This window comes from Narcine bancroftii, chromosome 1 (genome assembly GCF_036971445.1).
Source record: "Narcine bancroftii isolate sNarBan1 chromosome 1, sNarBan1.hap1, whole genome shotgun sequence".
Lineage (NCBI taxonomy): Eukaryota > Metazoa > Chordata > Chondrichthyes > Torpediniformes > Narcinidae > Narcine > Narcine bancroftii.
Genome location: NC_091469.1, coordinates 195351066 through 195369497, shown reverse-complemented (window position 1 = coordinate 195369497; position 18432 = coordinate 195351066). Strand labels below are relative to the sequence as shown.

Here is an 18432-nt window from a genome sequence, read left to right as displayed (position 1 = left end):
GTGGTTCCTTTTGATAATTTCCCATTACTAAATGTTGAGGATTCTTCAGTCATAATGGTCAGTGGTCATGACAGCGGGGTACTGTAGAATGCTCAGTGTCAGTTCAACTGTATGCCAGCTGAGAATCCATGTGTTCACATTTGACATGAACGTAAAAGTTGATTAAGTTAAGCAGTATTTTGCACAGATTTGCTCAATTGGACAGAAGTAAAACTAATTATAACTGTTCCAACATTCAGAATATGATGTTCTTCTTTGTAAATTTGCTTGTGGATTATAGTATTTTAAATTTAATAAAAAAACATTTGTAATTTCAACACATTTTTCCCTTTTCCAGATCAGTGCAAGTTGGGACAGTGGATGGGTTCCAAGGATGTGAGAAGGATTGTGTTATTGTTAGCTGTGTTAGAGCTAACAGTCTTCCAAAATCTATTGGGTGAAGTGATTTTTTTAATTCCCTACTATTTCTTAATCTATCTCTCAAATATGAATGCAAATACACTATTTTGCTTGATCCTAAATGTATTAATTCCCCCTTCATTTCAAAAACCTATCTTGTGGTTAAATTTGTTTAATGTTTCCAATCCATGGTGCTTGAAAGAACAGAATTTAAAGATTCACAACTATCTGAGACAAGATATTGCTCCTATTCTCATTTGTAAATTGAGTTGACCCTTATTCTGAAATTCTTCCTTCATTTACATTATCCCAAAGGGGAGAATATCTTTGCAAACTGTCAAACCTCTTCAGGGGTCTTTGAGGTTTGGGATAAGCCTTTTATCCTGGGATTCACTTCGTGAACCCAATATGAACTATCTAAAATAAGGGTATATCTCTCAAATAAAGAATCAAAATGAGACATGTTACAGCAAAACTGCCCTACCTTTGTTAGCATTTTGTGATTATAAACATTTCAATACACGTGAAGGGTGAGATATCCCCAAATTAAAAAAAATACTGGCACTCATGTTTATACGTGTGAATGCATGTTTATACGTGTGAATGCATGTAATCAATTTTGCTGATTATTATCATTATTATATTTTTTAAAAGGTTCTTAGCAGATCGACAGCGAATGAATGTTACAATAACCAGAGCTCGTTGCAGTCTTTTCATTCTGGGACATTTGAAGACACTTGTGGTTAGTTCAAATATAATCGTGTTATAATTTGCTAGGAGCAAAAAGCAAAAAATCAGTTGACTTGGCAAACAAAAAACTAAATATTTTCAACAGTAATAATAAATTTAAGTATAAGATTCTAAAGTTATGATTCATAACAATTTTAGTTGAAAACACTTGGCAGTCCAAGGAGAAAATAGAATGAATACTTCAGGTTGAATATGTTTATCAGAACTAGGAAAGTGAAGTCAAGAATGTTAGTTGCAGAGATGGTGGGAGATGGATGGAGGACCAGTTGATCCCAGTGTTTTCTCATTAACATTTGAGGCTGCCTTATAATTGTAGAAATAACATCATTACATTATTCTACATGTTTTAAAAGGAATGATTTTTTTTAAAAAAACATTGAACACAGCACCCCACATTACCATAAGAAATAGGAGCAGGAATAGGCCATCCAGCCTGTTGACCCTGCTCCACCATTCAATATGATGATAGGTTCATCTCCATCTACCTGTCCTTTCCCCCCCCCCATATCCTTTACTATGTAAAAATCTATCCAACCATAGAACACTACATCACTGAAACAGGCACCTTCAGCCCTTCTATTTTGTGCCAAACCGTTTTATTTTGCCTAGTCCCACTGACTTGCACACGGTCCATAGCCCTCCATACGTCTCCCATCCAAGTACCTGTCCACATTCTCCTATATGTTAAAATTGAGCCTCCATTCACCACCTCAGCTGGCAGCTCATTCCACACTCACACCACACTCTGTATGAAGAAGTTCTCCCTCATGTTCCAACTAAACTTTTCCCCTTTCACTCTTAACCCATGAACTCTGGTTTGTATTTCACCCACCCTCAGTGGAAAAGCCTATCTACATTTATTCTGTCTATCCATCTCATAATTTTAAATACCCCCATAAAATCTCCCCTCATCCTTTTACATTCCAGGGAATAAAATCCTAACCTGTTTAACCTTTTCCTGTAACTAAGTTCCTGAAGTCCAGGCAACATGCTATTAAATCTTCTTTGCACTTTTTCTATCTTATTGATATATTTCCTGTAGTTTGGTGACCAAAACTGCACATAATATTCCAAATTTGGCCTCACCAAGGTCTTGTATAACTTTACCATAACATTCCAACTCATATACTCAATACTTTTATTTATGAAGGCCAATATACCAAAAGCTCTCTTTACAGCCTTATACACCTGTGATGCCACTTTCAGGGAATTATGTATCTATATTCCCAGGTTCCTTTGTTCTACCGCACTCGTCAGTGCCCTTCCATTTACCATGTACATCGTTTCTTGGTTTGTTCTTTCAAATCCAACACCTCACACTTGTCTGCATTAAATTCCATCTGCCATTTTCAGCCCATTTTTCCAGCTGTTTCAGGTCCCTCTGCAACCTGTGAAAACTTTTTTGCTGTCCACAATGCCTCAATCCAGATCATTGATATAGATGACAAACAACAATAGTCCCAGAACCAATCCCTGAGGCCCACCACTAGTCACAGGCCTCTAGTCTGAGAAGCAGTCATCTACCACAACTCTCTGGCTTCACCTGTTCAAATCCGGTTCATTATTTCACCATGAATACCTAGCATCTGAACTTCCTGACTAACCTTACATAAGGTACTTCGTCAAAGGCCTTACTAAAGTCCATGTACGCAACATCCACAGCTTTTCCTTTATCAACTTTCCTGGTAGCCTCCTTGAAAATCTCTACAAGATTGGTTAAACACAACCTACCATGTACAAAGTCAGATTCTGGCTATCCAAATAATTGTATATCCAATCTCTTTGAACACATTCCAATAATTTACCTACGAAGGATGTTAGACTCACTGGCCTATAATTTCCAGGGTTACTTTTGGAGCTTTATTTTTAAACAACAGAACAACGTGAGTTCCCCTCCAATCCTCCAGCACCTCACCCATGGTCAAGGAGTTTTTAAATATATCTGCCAGAGCCCTTATAATTTCTACACTCACCTTCCTCAAGGTCCAAGGGAATATTTTGTCAGGCCCTGGGAAATTTGCAAACTAATGCCTGAAAGTATAAGATTCCACATTTGAAAAAAAAATTAGCAAATTTGTATGGCTTTAATTATCAGTTATCATGCCATTTTTAAAATTCAGTTCTGAATGTGCTAGCCCAAAATTTGTATAGCATTGTAAGAGGAATCTACTCGATAAATACCCTAGATCAGGGTATTGGACATCTTTCAATTCTATGAAAGTCAGTGCAATAATGGTAAATGCTGCTATCATTCTCATTTTCCTGTACAATTCAGGTTAGTGTGTGATACTGCAACTAAAAGAAGAAAACAAGACAAATCATTAATTTGGTTTGATGGATCATGGGATGCAAGAGAAAAACTTTTTCGATTTGGACTGCAGTAAAAATGTCAGCTGTAAGGGTAGTGGAAACAAGTGATCAGGGCCTTCAATAGAAAATTAGATTGGCATAAGAGAATAATTTTCAGGTCAATGAGGAAAGAGGAGAGGAAGGGACTGACAAGATTGCTCTGTTTCTAATTGGCATAGACTTGATAAATCAAATAGCTTGATATCACAGCAATTCTATTAGAAGTTCATCCATTGTGTCCAAAAATTGACAAATGTGCCTATTTTTGCCAATGTATTTTAGGAAGATAAAGATTGGAATGCTTTGATTCAGGATGCAAACAAAAGAGGAGCCATTGTGAAAACCTGTGAAAGAGAATACTTGAGGGACTGCCAGAAAATTACAAAACCAAGACTCATTTACCACAGAACTGTTTCTGATCCTAGTACACGAAAAAGTGAAAGGGAATCTGCTTGTGTTTTGAAAAAATCCAGGACAGATGACTCCAGCTTCAAAACTGTTCGAAGTCATTCAGCTGATAATCCCATTCCCAAATCACCAATCCCTTCTCAACCAACAGCACTGCATCAACAAAGTAGGCCTAAAGCTACAGTTGCTGTACAGCTAGAGGCATCAAATACTGTTACTCAGCCTCTGAGATCAGTTAGACCAGAGCAGTCAGCTTGGCCTAGACATAGGGATCCGAGATTAGCCCGAAAAGATGAAGCTTTACTCAAGGAGGTTCAACCTCAATTAAAAACCAATCAGTCTCTTTCAAAATCACATGAAGTGATGCCAGAAGATTCATCTACATCCAGATGAATGTAGGCACCAGACAACATGTTCTTCACATTTTTGGACAGTCGACAAGATATTCTGATTCCAGGATCAATGATCCTTCAACTTCCAATCTCATTTCAGTCTTTTCTTCTGGGGCCTCTGTGCAGGTCAGTGGTAAAGATGCAACACACAGGCTCAAAAACCCTATCTGTTTTGGGAAGTAAGTACACAATGGAAAGGAAAAAAGGCATAAATCGAGACAAAAAAGGAAATTGTATATTGGTTTGAAAAACATTCTCTTAATATATTTGCCTCTAATGTTCTCATGCAAGGCTGATGCCAAATGTGCGTCTAACTCTACAGATTGGTGTACCATGACAGGTTTATAGACTAAAATGCTTTTTTTTTTACTGTAAAATAAGCACTATTTTGTATTCTTGGTATTTGGTGCTTTTCCTGCTCACCAGTTTCCCCATCCAGTCACACATCCTGCTTTTACAGATATAGTCTGCTAATTTCTGACTGGCTACTTGAATATGTGCAAAGCCTGCAAGGTTCCTCAGCAACTTCCCTTGGCAGTGTGGCTAAGAGTTTGCCATGAAAGAACCACAGACATTGACCATTTTAACTGAAGTGCCAACTGCTGTATCAATTACATCCTCAATATTTAAACGTGGTTTAAAGCAGTTTTGTGACAAAGATAGGATCTTTAATTGTAGCACATGCATAATTCATGATTGATCTTACTTAGTCACTTGGTTTACGGCATCAGCCCCTCTCAGTATGGATCATGATATCAAAGTAGAGTCTACAAAATTTTAACTATGTTTATCAAACACATTTATTGAGCACATTTCTAGGTAATGTGTTTTTCCTCAAATCTAGAACACTTGCAGAGATTTTGAAGTGTAAGAGTAAGTTATATTATAAGTACAAACTTCATTCTTTTACATTTATTTAAAAAAAGAATGGGTTTTATTGGTTAGGAGAGGATTAACAAAAGAATGTGTACTTTAACTCCAACACCTAGCAGCCATGACTTTTCCAAAACCCACTTATTTCTGCCCATTGTGAATGTCTTTGTGTTATAATTTTTACTAACAAAATGATGTCAAACAATATGAACAAAATATTACTCAGAAGTACAAATAGGGGAATGGTCACTGTAACATCTGGAAGATGTGTTGGTCAGCTGCTTAGCAATCATTAGATTCTGTATATATATCAGTTGCGTTAGAATTATAGGCAATATGTATATACTTGTTATCCAAAAGTTTTGCCTCCTAAAAGCAAATGACCAGGCATTGTATGTATAATTTTAAAAGTTCCAACATTTAATGGATCTAAAAGGATAACCTTCAGTCCATAGTTTTTTTTTGGAAATGCAAGTCTGTATAGTAGGGCGTTTGTATGTTCGTGTGTCTGGAATGTGTGTCAGAACTGATGCGTTACTGGAATAAATGGTGCTGTTAGAAAAGGCTTGGCATCTGCAACGTTCTTGCAAAGGGGTGGTCATGCTCCATCAAATGATACTGTAGAATGTAAAACTTGTTTCACATGATAATCAAGACAGAATTGGGCATAATACAAAATAGTCCTTCAGCTTGAGAGGCAGGATATTTGTAACTTGGTTGTTTCCCATGCTATTCTCCTAGTAGGAGAATACTCGTATGATAAAATATGGTGGATTTTTTTTGTTTACTTAATAAAATTGATTTCTAAAATTAAATAAGTAGCATACGGTTAACTTTCTTGAGAACCTGATTCTGAACATTCTTCAGGAGAAATTAGTATTGTTCAACTTTTACTGTATTTCCTGTTTTCTCTTAATTAAAGAACAAAATTGGCAGCATTTTTACAACATTTAGATTGGACTGCACTTAGCCTGGATAGGAATGTGATGTGAATACAAGGTAAAACATTTTGTCTGTTTGGGTGCTGAGCGTGTTGTTTGAAATTTAAGTTGCTTTGACATTTTTCATTCCAAAATGGTGTAAGTATTTTCTATGATTTTTATTTAATTGCTGAGGCTCTGTTATATATTACCAGAGCAAACAATACAATGCATGGATCTAAAGAAGAGACATTTCTTGAAGTTTGACTGGTTCAGAGACTGGATTTGTTACTTCATTTGCAGATGCCTGCTGATCTGGTGTCCAAGTTCCAAATCAACCCAGCTTTGAAAGTTGATAATACATGAATATTTGTCCAAAAGCTTTTTTGGAAAACTATCTTTACGTTGTCTAAAATCCAGAAAAATCTGACATCGTCTTGGTCATAATGGTGCCATATTTTGGACATCTTGGCTGAATAATCTATAGATTATATAGTAAATTTTGTTAGATGGTGTCAGCAAATCTAATGTAAAAAGTTGGTGAAATTTGATTGATCTGTTGCCCTACATGTAAATTCCTTGAATTTCTTTGTTCTAACCATTTGTGGGAGGAAATTTTTTTATATATAAAAAATGCATTTAGTTACTTAATACATTGCGTAGTTTCATACAGATGTGAAAGGCCTAGAATGGCCAAAGTACACTTCTGGTAATTTAAATGTTCATGACTGAGAGAAATCAAGGAATTCTTTCTCCTGTTGACACACTGGTCAGTTTTTTTTTTTGTGTTGGTTTTCTGGGATGTGGACATTTCTACCATGGCAACATTTTTTTTCCCCATTACAAAGATCAAATGAGATTAGCTGGATCCATCATTGAGTGCCAGTGTTTACTGTCCAGTTTCTCACAGGAAGACTGGCCTTTTGAGCAAAATCCAATTCAATTAATCTTTAAGGACAAAATTCTACTCAAGGCAGATAGGCATGTCTTGTTAAATTTATTTTGTATGTAAGAAAAATTTGCCACTTACCAGCTAAAGTAAAGTGAATTTTAATGAGGAAGAAGGGAAAACACAACCACTCAAAGTGAGCAAACCTTTTGTATTTTTGTTTTTTGCACCATGAACCAATATAACTACACTGCTCAGTGCTTGTACAAGTACTGAGTACAAGGTGAAGTTCACAGGTCGTCAACTTGATTTTTTTTTTGAAGTCCTGATTATGGACATACTGCATCCCAGGTCTTCAGTAACAGATGATAAAGCAGTGTCTTACTCAATGCACAAACGTACAGGAGGACTCAGCAGGTCACGCGGCATCCATAGGAAGTAAAGGGAAAATTTCAGGACTGAGCCCTTTGTCAAGGTACGTGGACCTGTTTTGAATTTTAATTAACATTTTCCCCCAAAATAAGTTGGATGACGAATACACTGTTAGAATGCCAAACATGGCTCAGCATGTCCAGCAGGCAAGTTTGTAGCTGATTTTTCTCAAGAAAATTACCACATTTGTCATTTTCAAAGGTCAAAACTTTTAGAAATACAATCTTGTGAGTGCGTTTTTGCCCAAAGCACAAAATGCATTTTAAACAAATTGACATTTATTCCTTTTGACTGATGTACTCCTGGTTAAAATGAAAGAAATAACTTTTTGTGTGGAAAAAGCATGTTCCGTAATCATTTCTGCATGCACAAAAAATATTTGGTACAAGACTGCATTAACAAATGACAGTGCTGTGAATAAACGTGCCTGTGAATGAGGATTGAATGCTTCCACCAGCGTTGTCTCCGCTCCATCCTCAACATTCATTGGAGCGACTTTATCACCAACATCGAAGTACTCGAGATGGCAGAGGCCAACAGCATCTAATCCATGCTGCTGAAGATCCAATTGCGCTGGGTAGGTCACGTCTCCAGAATGGAGGACCATTGCCTTCCCAAGATCATGTTCTATGGCGAGCTCTCCACTGGCCACCGAGACAGAGGTGCACCAAAGAAGAGGTACAAGGACTGCCTAAAGAAATCTCTTGGTGCCTGCCACATTGACCACTGCCAAGTGGGCTGATCTCGCCTCAAACCATGCATCTTGGCGCCTCACAGTTCGGCGGGCAGCAGCCTTCTTTGAAGAAGACCGCAGAGCCCACCTCACTGACAAAAGACAAAGGAGGAAAAACCCAACACCCAACCCCAACCCACCAATTTTCCCTTGCAACCGCTGCAACCGTGTCTGCCTGTCCCGCATCGGACTTGTCAGCTGCAGGCTCGTTTGTGGCTGACGTGGACATTACCCCTCCATTAATCTTCGTCCGCGAAGCCAAGCCAAAGAAAGAAGAAAGAATGAGGAGCAGAAGAAAATCTTTTAGCTCCTCAAACTTGTCATTTAATCATCTGATTGTGACCTTAACTCTAGTGTTTATTTACCTGTCGTAACTTTTCACTCAATTGCCTTATCTGTCTCTGTCTTTTAAAAAAAAATATGCAGGCAGATAGAAATTCCACTGCCTTTTGAGGCAGAGAATTCCAAAGCCTCGCACCCCTCTGAGAAAAGTGTCTACTTCATCTGTCTTGCATGGCAGCCATTATTTTTTAAACTGACCTCCTATTTTTTTTATTTTTAAGACTTAAGAATCTTACAAAGAAGCCCAGGCTTTCCAACTTGCCCTCGTTAGACAACCTCAAGACAGGCATTAAGTCTAGTAAACTTCATTTGAACAGATTTTATTGCATTAAAATCCTTCCTTAAATAGGCAACCAAAGCTATAAAAGGTATTCCATTTGTGGGCACGTCATTAGCCTGTACAACTTCCCATTTTCCCACAACAATAAATAACATGCTTTCTTAATTAAATTATGTACTTGCGTATGAGCCTTCTGTGACGCGAGGGCCAGGGCATCCAGATAACTCTGCATTCTGGTGTTCTTTAATCTCTTGCTATTTAAATAATGAGCTTGTATTCTTCCTGTCAAATAATGTCACTTCATATTGTATTCTGTGTTCAGATCTCACCCGCTCACTTAATTCATCAGTATCCCTTTATAATATCCTTGTATTCTAACAACCTTTCTTGTGTATCATCCACGAAATGTTGCAACTATTCTTTAAATGTCTTCATCCAAGCCACTGATACAAATTGTAAAATGTTGAAACCCCAGGACCAATCACTGTGGCAGACGTCCTGCCAACCTGAAAAAGACCCATTTATTGTTATCCTTGTTCCCTGTAAACCAATCATTTTTCTTTCCACAACAATTTCTTACTGTTTACACCATATGAGTTTCTGCAATAACATTTGATGTGGCACCTTATCAAATATCTTTTGGAAACTATTACATCTAGAAGTTGCCGTATAGCCATAGAATGTTATTTCAGAATTCTAAATGCCCTGCATAATGTCTTCAATAATATTTTCTAATGTTTCCTGTTTGATCAGTATTAAAAATTCCTTTTTCACCCTGGTACAACAAGACCCTGCCACTAACTACATCTTCCTTTTATCACACCATTCCCTATGTGACCACTCAACCTTCCTTGTCCGCCCCTCCTTGACCCCTGGCATTTTCCATACAACCATATGAGGAGTTCCATTTGTTCTTGCATCTCTTCTCTCTCCATCATTCAGACATAAATAGCTCTTCCAGGTGAGGCAAAGATGCGCGTGCAGCTCCTCAACCTTGTCTTCTGCATCGGCCATCCCTAGCTCACAATTGCATGCCATTTCAATTCCCCTTCCCATTCTAGCACCAGACTGTCATCTGCCTTCTCCAGTGCCAGGGTGAGTCCCAACGCAAACTTGAGGAACACCTTGTATTCCACCAGGATAGCCAACAATTGAATTTTCCAATTTCAGGTAACCTTTACCTCCTGAATCTTTTCCTAACCTTTTGTCTTCCCATAACTCCCCCTCCAGTCCCCCATTGCCCATTTCCATTCACCTTGCTTGTCTGGGTACTTCTCAAGCTTGGTACTACTCAAGCTTCTATCTAATTTTGTTTGACCTTCACAATCCCTCCTCCATCATCCTTCACCTATTGGGTTCTGCCTCACTCCTTCCTCTTTATATACTGACTATCTTCTCTCTCCACATTCATTCGTGATGAAGGGTCTTGATGCAAAACATCAACTCATTTCCTTCTGTAGATGCTGACTGACATTCCTCCAGAAACTTGTTTTCCTTGTTCCAGGTCTTGTATCTCCAGCCTGTCATTTTTTGCTTTCTGTCTCATATATTGAATAATATGGTTAAATGCTATTTTCCAGTCGTAGACTGTCCCATCATCCTTCACCTATTGGGTTCTGCCTCACTCCTTCCTCTTTATATACTGACTATCTTCTCTCTCCACATTCATTCGTGATGAAGGGTCTTGATGCAAAACATCAACTCATTTCCTTCTGTAGATGCTGACTGACATTCCTCCAGAAACTTGTTTTCCTTGTTCCAGGTCTTGTATCTCCAGCCTGTCATTTTTTGCTTTCTGTCTCATATATTGAATAATATGGTTAAATGCTATTTTCCAGTCGTAGACTGGAACTTTCTCTGAACATTGTACAGTAGTTTAGAAAATGAAACACCACATCAATTACCTCATTGGCCATTTCTTTCATGAACCTAGGGTGAAGTTGATCAATACCGGGAGTCGGCAGCACAAAGCTCCAACAAGTAGCTTAGTGTCACTTCACTGGAGATTGTAATTTTTCTGAGTTCCAACCTTTCAAGGTTCCCAATTTACAGCTATTTTGAGATGTATTCAAAACAAAAACAAAACACCAGTTAGATTGATTATTTGTTTGACTGTGTGCTTTTGTATGTGCTATTCTTCCATTAATTTGTAAATGCATCTTTTAATTTTGTATTTCCATACTAAGGCCATTCAATCCTTCAAATACTGGCTGACAGAAATTCCATCAATCCTGTGTTCACGTATTTTCAATGTAATCTATTCGCTTAGTTTCCCATTAACTCCTCCAATTCTCCTACATCCCACCTCCACTGGGGTTCTTTATATCAAATGAAGAATGTGCAAACTCCAGACAGAATTAATATCCCTGTAACAGTGAGAATGCATCACTGCTTAATTGTGCTGTTTATAAATTGAATGGTTGGAGCCATTTCCCAAAAATTGACAATAACAAAGAATCTCTTTGGACTCCCATGTGTACTGGTCTTTCAATGGCTCCAGACTTGAACCAATATAATCAATTGACTCTTTCCTGATTTCCAGGACCAAGAAAGTTACTTGGTTTAAGGCAATAAATGCTGGCCTTCTTAATTTCTCATAAAATAAAACTATTTCCATTTTTGTGAAGCTATGTGTAACCAAAAAAATTGTTTGAAAACAATCACAGGTTTAACCCATGATGCCAGTTTTTTTTCTTAAATGTCACTGAAAAACGTGTAATTTTGATGTGTCAAAAAATATTTTTAAACATGGCATGGCCCACAAGCATGCCATTTACACCCAATTGACCTACAACCCTTGGTACCTTTTGAAGGGTGGGAATAAACTGGAGAAACCCCACAGGAAAAATGGACAGACTCCTTACAGACAGCTCCAGATTTGAACCCAGGTCCCAATGCTGGCTCTGCAACAGTGATGAGCTAACTGTTAACTCTAACTGTGCCGCCATAAATTGTTGGTAGCCAGTGTGAAAATATTCATAGTGAGGGAAAGCATTTTATAGAACCATAGAAAATTACAGCACAGTCTAGGCCAAACCATTTTTTTTTTGCTAAGTCCCACCAACCTGCACCCAGTCCATAGCCCTCCACACCTCTCCCATCCATGTACCTGTCCAAATGCCTCTTAAATGTTAAAATTGAGCCTAGATTCATCACTTCAACTGGAAGCTCCGTCCACACCCCCACCACTATCTGTGTGAAGAAGTTCCCCTTCATGTTCCCCCTAAACCTTTCACTTTTAACCCATATCCTCTGGTTTGTATCTTGCCTACCTCAGTGAAAGAAGCCTATCTACATTTACCCTGTCTATCACCCACTTCATAATTTTAAATACATCCATCATATCTCCCCTCATTCTTCTACACTCCAGGGAATAAAGTCCTAACATGTTTAACCTTTTCCTGTAACTCAGTTCCTGAAGTATGGGCATCATCCTAGTAAATTTCTGCACTCTATCATATTGATGTATTTCCTTTAGTTAGGTGACCAAAACTGCACACAATACTCCAAATTTGGCCTCACCAACGTCTTGTACAACTTTAACATAACTTCCCAACTCCTATACTCAATACTTTGATTTATGAAGGCCAATATGCCAAAAGCTTTCTTTACAATCCTATCCACCTGTGATGCCACTTTCAGGGAATTATGTATCTATTCCTGAATCCCTCTGTTCTCCCACACTCCTCAGTGACCTACCATTTACCGTGTATGTCATTTCTTGGTTTTTCCTTCCCAAGCGCAACATTTCACACTTGTCTGCATTAAATTTCATCTATTTTTCACCCCATTTTTGGTCCAGATTCCTCTGCAAACTTTGAAAGCTTCTTTGCTGTCCACAACACCTCCATTCTTAGTGTCATCTGCAAACTTGCTGAACCATTTTACCACGTTAGCATCCAGATCATTAATATAAATCAGGGCTTCCCAAACTTCATAGCTCGCAGAATACTTTTGGGGAGCACTTGGAGATTCCAGAACCCCGTAATTACTAACCAGAAGCCGTCTAGAAGTATAATGGCATCAACTTTCGGTTCGAGCGTGGTCGAGTCTAATTTAAATTATTTTTCTTAACAGTAAGCAATCTGAAGCAGTGCTTGCAAAATCCCATTTCTTCAGAATTTGATTATTTTGTTTCAACTAAATATTAACCAAGTTGCAAATACAAATATTACCGACCTCCCGGACCCCAAATGCCCACCATCATTGACGTTCCAGAAGTGGATTTCCAACCCATCCCCAGCTGCCCACAGGCCGATCTCCCAATGCCTCTGATGCAGGTATCCACCACGGCCTGGTTGCCCGCAGGTAGAGCTCCTGAGGCCTCCAACATGAGTTTGCATCCTGGCCCTGCTGCCCACAGGCCCGAGCTTCCAACACTTACATCGCTATCCTCCATCCCCACTGACCAGGTGCTCGAACCACCGTCGCCTCCGCTGGTGACCCCAACTGCAAACATACTATAGCCCCTGACGCCTCTATCGATGCTGGCCCAGTCCTTACCAACACCATTCTGGCACCCACACCAACTCCATCACCAGTTACCACACTAACCTCAACAAGCAGAAGGGGGAGGCAATGAGTGAGCAAGAGGGGAGAGTGAATGAAGGGAGAGGGGGAAAACACACAAACTGCAGAGTCAGCAAAAGCCATTCCTGCTGTATTGCACACGTGGGATATCTTTCAGTTTAAATTTTTTAAATGTGACCAGCCTCACGCCAAAAGAAATCTGAGTCTCATTGGTTGAAAATGCCATCTGAGGCCTGACATCTGTGCTGCTGACGAGACAACTGTTTGATGTTGTCACAGAAACAGAGATTTAAAGACACTGATTGAAAAGTAATTTAAAGAACAAAGTTATTACTAATTATTGTTATTACTAACTATTTCTTCCGCAGAACCCTCTGCCTTTCCGTGGAACCCAATTTAGTATATAGATAACAAACAACAATGGTCCCAGCACCAATCCCTGAGACACACCACTAGTCACGGCCTCCGGTCTGAGAAGCAATCATCCATCACGACTCTCTGGCTTCTCCCGTCCAGCTATTGTCGAATCCGGTTCACTACTTCACTATGAATACCTAGTGTCAGAACCATATAACTGTTTACAGCACGGAAACAGGCCATGTCGGCCCTTCAAGTCCATACTGGTTCACTTGAACAACTCCACTAGCTCCTCCGCAAACTCCTGAAGAAGTAGAGGGTTTCTTCATGATGCCATTGGTGTGTTGGTTCCAGGAAAGACCTTCCGAGATAGTGACTCCCAAGAACCTACATTTGCTCATCCTCTCCACCTCTGATCCCCCATTGATCAATGGATTGTTTGCCTCTGGCTTTACTTTCTTGAAGTCAACAATCAGCTCCTTGGTTTTAGTGACATTGAGTTGTTGTTGGTGCGCCAGTCAGATGCCAGGTAGTATTAAAATGGGAAGTGAAAAATTGAGATTTAGGCACACAATTGGTTTCCCATTCACAGGTGGACCACGACTTCTGGCTGCTCACCTTCCCCTTGCAGAATTCTGTGAACTCGATCAGAGACATTCCTGACCCCAGCACCATTTTTTTTAACCTCCCAAGCAGGACCTTGTCACTTAGACAATATTCACAGCCTTTCCTTCATCAACTTTCCTGGTAACCTGCTCAAAAAACTCTATAAGATTGGTTAAACATGACCTACCACACACAAAATCATCTATGAATATCCAAATAATTGTTTATCTAATGTCTGAGAACACCTTCCAATAATTTACCCACTACTGATGACAGGCTCATCAGCCTATAATTTCCAGAGTTACTTTTGGATCCTTTTCTAAACAATGGAACAACATGAGCTACCCTCCAATCCTCTGGCACCACACCCATGGCTAAGGACATTTTAGATATTTCTGCCAGAGCCATTTCAATTTCTATACTAGCTTCTCTCAAGGTCCAAGGGAATATCTTATCAGGCCCTGGGGATTCATCTATCCTTATTTGCTTTAAGACAGCAAGCACTTCCTCCTCTTTAATCTGTATAGGTTCCATGACATCTCTGCTTGTTTTCTTTACTTCCCACGATTCTGTGCCTTGTCTCCTGAGTGAATACTGATGGGGGGAAAAAACATTTAAGATTCCCTCCATCACTTTTGGCTCCATACAAAGCCGACCATGCTGATCTTTCAGGGGACAGTCCCTTGCTATCGTTTTGCTCTTAATGTACCTGTAGAAACCCTTAAGAATTTCCTTCACATTGTCTGCCAAAACCACCTCATGTCTTCTTTCAGCCTTCTTGATTTCTTTGAGGTTTTTCTTGCATTTTTATGCTCCTCATGTACCTCATTTGCTCCATGTTGACTATGTCTGCCGAACACCTCTCCTGAACCAGATCCCTAATATCTCTCAAAAACCAAAATTCCCTGCATCTGCTAACCTTGCCTTTGATCCTGACAGGAACATACAAACTCTACTCTCAAAATTTCACTTTTGAAGGCCCTCCATGTACCTCCCACAACCTTGCCCAACTTATCCCAATCCACACATTCTAGATCTTTTCTCATTTCCTCAAAATTGGCCTTTCTTCAGTTCAATTTAGAATCTCAACATGAGCCCCAGACCGATCATCCATAATTAACTTGAAACTAATGACATTATGATCACTGGACCCAAAATGTTCTCCTACGCATACTTCTGTCACCTGACCTGTCTCATTCCCTAATAAGAGATCCAGTATTGTTCTCTCTCTAGTTGGCACCTCTATATATTGATTTAGAAAACTTTTCTGAACACATTTGACAAACTCCAAACCATCCAGTCCTTTCACAATATGGCAGTTTAGCTTGTTGGTGAAGTATGTGGTGCTGCCAGAGCTACTGTAATGGCAGCACTGCTGCAGGTGTGGACCCGTGGGGAGCAAGGTCCAGCTGCCTAGTTGACAGCCATCAGCTCCGAACGGGCTTTGAAAGGCCCATTTGAGGGAGCCAAATGGGGTTTTTATTTGAAATCCTGCAACTGTGGGTCTGCACCCAAGATGGCAGTACCTATTCATCGACAACAGCCACAAGAGGCTGCAGTCTCTGGGGAAGCAGTGGACTGGAGCAAGGCACCAAAGGACAGGAAGATCATTCACCATCTAAGAGGGAGAAGCAGAGGAGATGACCCACGGGGACAGTGGCCATGGTGGCAGATCAGTGAGGGGGCTCTGCTGCTGAGGGACTAGTGCATGCAGCAGGCTGCAGGTGACTCGAGGCGAGGAACCCATGGGTTGCGGGAGATTTGCACTAGGCTGCGGACTGCTGGAGACTGGCTTGAACTGGCTGGAAGAGTACCAGGTATTGGACCGGAATGCAAGGAGGTGCCGAGAGCACTGAAGGGTTTCTGACTGTGTCAGAGATTCAGATCTGGTGCTTGGGTTGCCAATGGTTTGGACTGGACTCCATGGCTGCAGAAGCACTGGAGATGAATCTACGGACACTGGGTGATTCTGACAGTAAGTCTGACTGTAAGAGGCGCTTCGGCAATTCCTGCCAGTGACGAAGCTGTCTACCATGCAGCAGACAAAAAGAAATTTAATGACATTGTTTTATTACGTTACGAGCCCAAAGGACCCCAAAACCCAGCAGCAATAGACATTCACCAAGATAAGTGGTTTTTAAAGCAAAAGTTATTTTTAATCAACTTTAAACAGAATCAAACTTTAACTTATCTCTATACTTAACTAACCCAAATTAACCCCCTTCTATTTCTAAATGCACGTGTATGTAATGTGTGTGTAAATTTAAGAAAATTTCTTTGGTTCACAGTTCAATCTCATGTCTCCTTCTTCCAAGTTCTTTGGATGCAGGCAATTCTTATACTGTGCACAGAATTTAACATGTATAAAGTTCACCAGGCTTTGGTGCTCGAAAGGTAAATGTTTACTGCTCAGGAAGGTTCAGATTTGCTCCTCCAATTCTCTTTGACTATTGGGTGATCTATTATACAACCCCATGAGTGGTCAAACCTTCCCATTTCTCAGCTCCACCCATATAGCCTCAGAACATGAAGCTTGTGGTCTGTCCTGCCTGAGCACAGCTGTGATATTTCCCCTGACAAGCAATGCCACTCCTCTCTCTTTCATTCCCCCCCCCCCCCCCCCCGTTCTATCGCGTCTAAAGCAACGGAATCCTGGAACATTAAGCTGCCAGTCCTGCCCCTCCTGCAACCAAGTTTCGCTAATAGCCACAATGTCATAATTCCACGTGACAATCCATGCTCTAAGCTCGAATGCCTTTCTTACAATACATGCATTGAAATAGAAACACCTGAGAACATTTCCACCACATTCAGCCCATTGACTTCTATTGGTGCATGCAATTTTCACATCATCTTTTTCCCTCCTCCACTCCTCTATCTGCTCTGGCAATCTGGACCCATCCCCCTGCAAATATAGTTTAAACCTACTGGAGCAGTGCTAGCAAACCTTGGCACAAGGATATTAGTCCCTTTCCAGTTTAGATGAAACTATCCCATCAGAATAGGTCCCACTTTCACTGGAAGAGTCAAATGATCCAAAAACCTGAAGTCCCCCCTCCTATACCATGTCTTTAGCCACGTGTTAAGCTGCATTATCTTCCTATTTCTAACCTCACTACATGGGGAGCAATCCTGAGATCACTACCCTGGAGGCTCTATCCTTTAACAAACCACCTAACTCCCTGAATGTTCCTTGCAAGGACTCTTCACCCTTCCTACCCATGTCCCTAGTCCCAACATGGACCACGACATCTGGCTGCTCACCCTCCCTCCTGAGAATACCATGAACTCATTCTGAGATATCTTGGACCCTGGCACCAAGGAGGCAACATGCCATCCAGGGCACTTGATCCCTTCCACAGAACCTCTTATCCATTCCCCTAATTATGGAATCCCCTATCACTACAGCTCACTTTTTCTCCTCCCTTCCCTTCTTAATGACATGATCAGACTCTGTTCCAGAGACCTGATATCCATGACTTGTCCCTGATGGGTCATCCTCTCCCAACAGTATCCAAAATGGTATACTTGTTATTGAGGGGGATGGCCATAGGGGTATCCTGCACTGCCTGCCTGTTCCCTTTCCCTCTACTGATTGTAACCCATATACCCTCCTCCTGCTTCTTAGGTGTGATAGTGTCCCTTTAACTTCTGTCAATCACCCCCTCTGCCTCCTGAATGATCCAGGAGCTGCAACTGGATGCACTTCTCACAGATGAAGTCGACAGGGATATTGCTGGCTTCCCTGATGACCCACATTTTGCAAAAGGAGCATTCCCCTGCTTTGGCTGCCATTCCTACAGTCTATGACTAGATGAACAAAATGTATATCTGAAAAACCTGCCCTTACCTGTCCCTACCTGCTGAATTCTGCTAAAGCCTTATCACTCAGCCCCTCCCACAAAGTCTCATCACTTAGTGATTAGAAATGAATCTTTTTTAAACTTCCTTGCTCGAACTGCAGGTGGCATCCAAGGGCCATGACCAACTTTAAATCGCATAAAAGAGCTGAGCGACATAAAGTCTTGCAAAATATTTAATATTTGCTGAGAAAGGTCACCCTTGTGTCTTTTTAGTCCAGTACAGTTTGATATCTTCTTATTTTTCTTTATGTTAGTTGTTTCTTTCAAGTTTTTTTTTAACTTAAAAGCAAAATGTTGTTCTTTTAATAA

At 40.2% G+C, this 18432-nt stretch overlaps 1 protein-coding gene across 2 annotated transcripts in view; it reads left to right on the top strand.

Moving 5' to 3' along the window:
- setx (senataxin) overlaps positions 1-6707 on the top strand; it is a 118443-nt gene extending 111736 nt beyond the window's left edge. For both annotated transcript variants that reach the window (XM_069887046.1, XM_069887041.1), the window contains 3 exons: positions 338-436; positions 1054-1141; positions 3781-6707. In XM_069887046.1, coding sequence (XP_069743147.1) covers positions 338-436; positions 1054-1141; positions 3781-4299 — 706 coding nt within the window. In that variant the 3' untranslated portion in view covers positions 4300-6707. The remainder of the gene's footprint in view (positions 1-337; positions 437-1053; positions 1142-3780) is intronic.
- The last annotated feature ends 11725 nt before the right edge of the window (positions 6708-18432 follow it).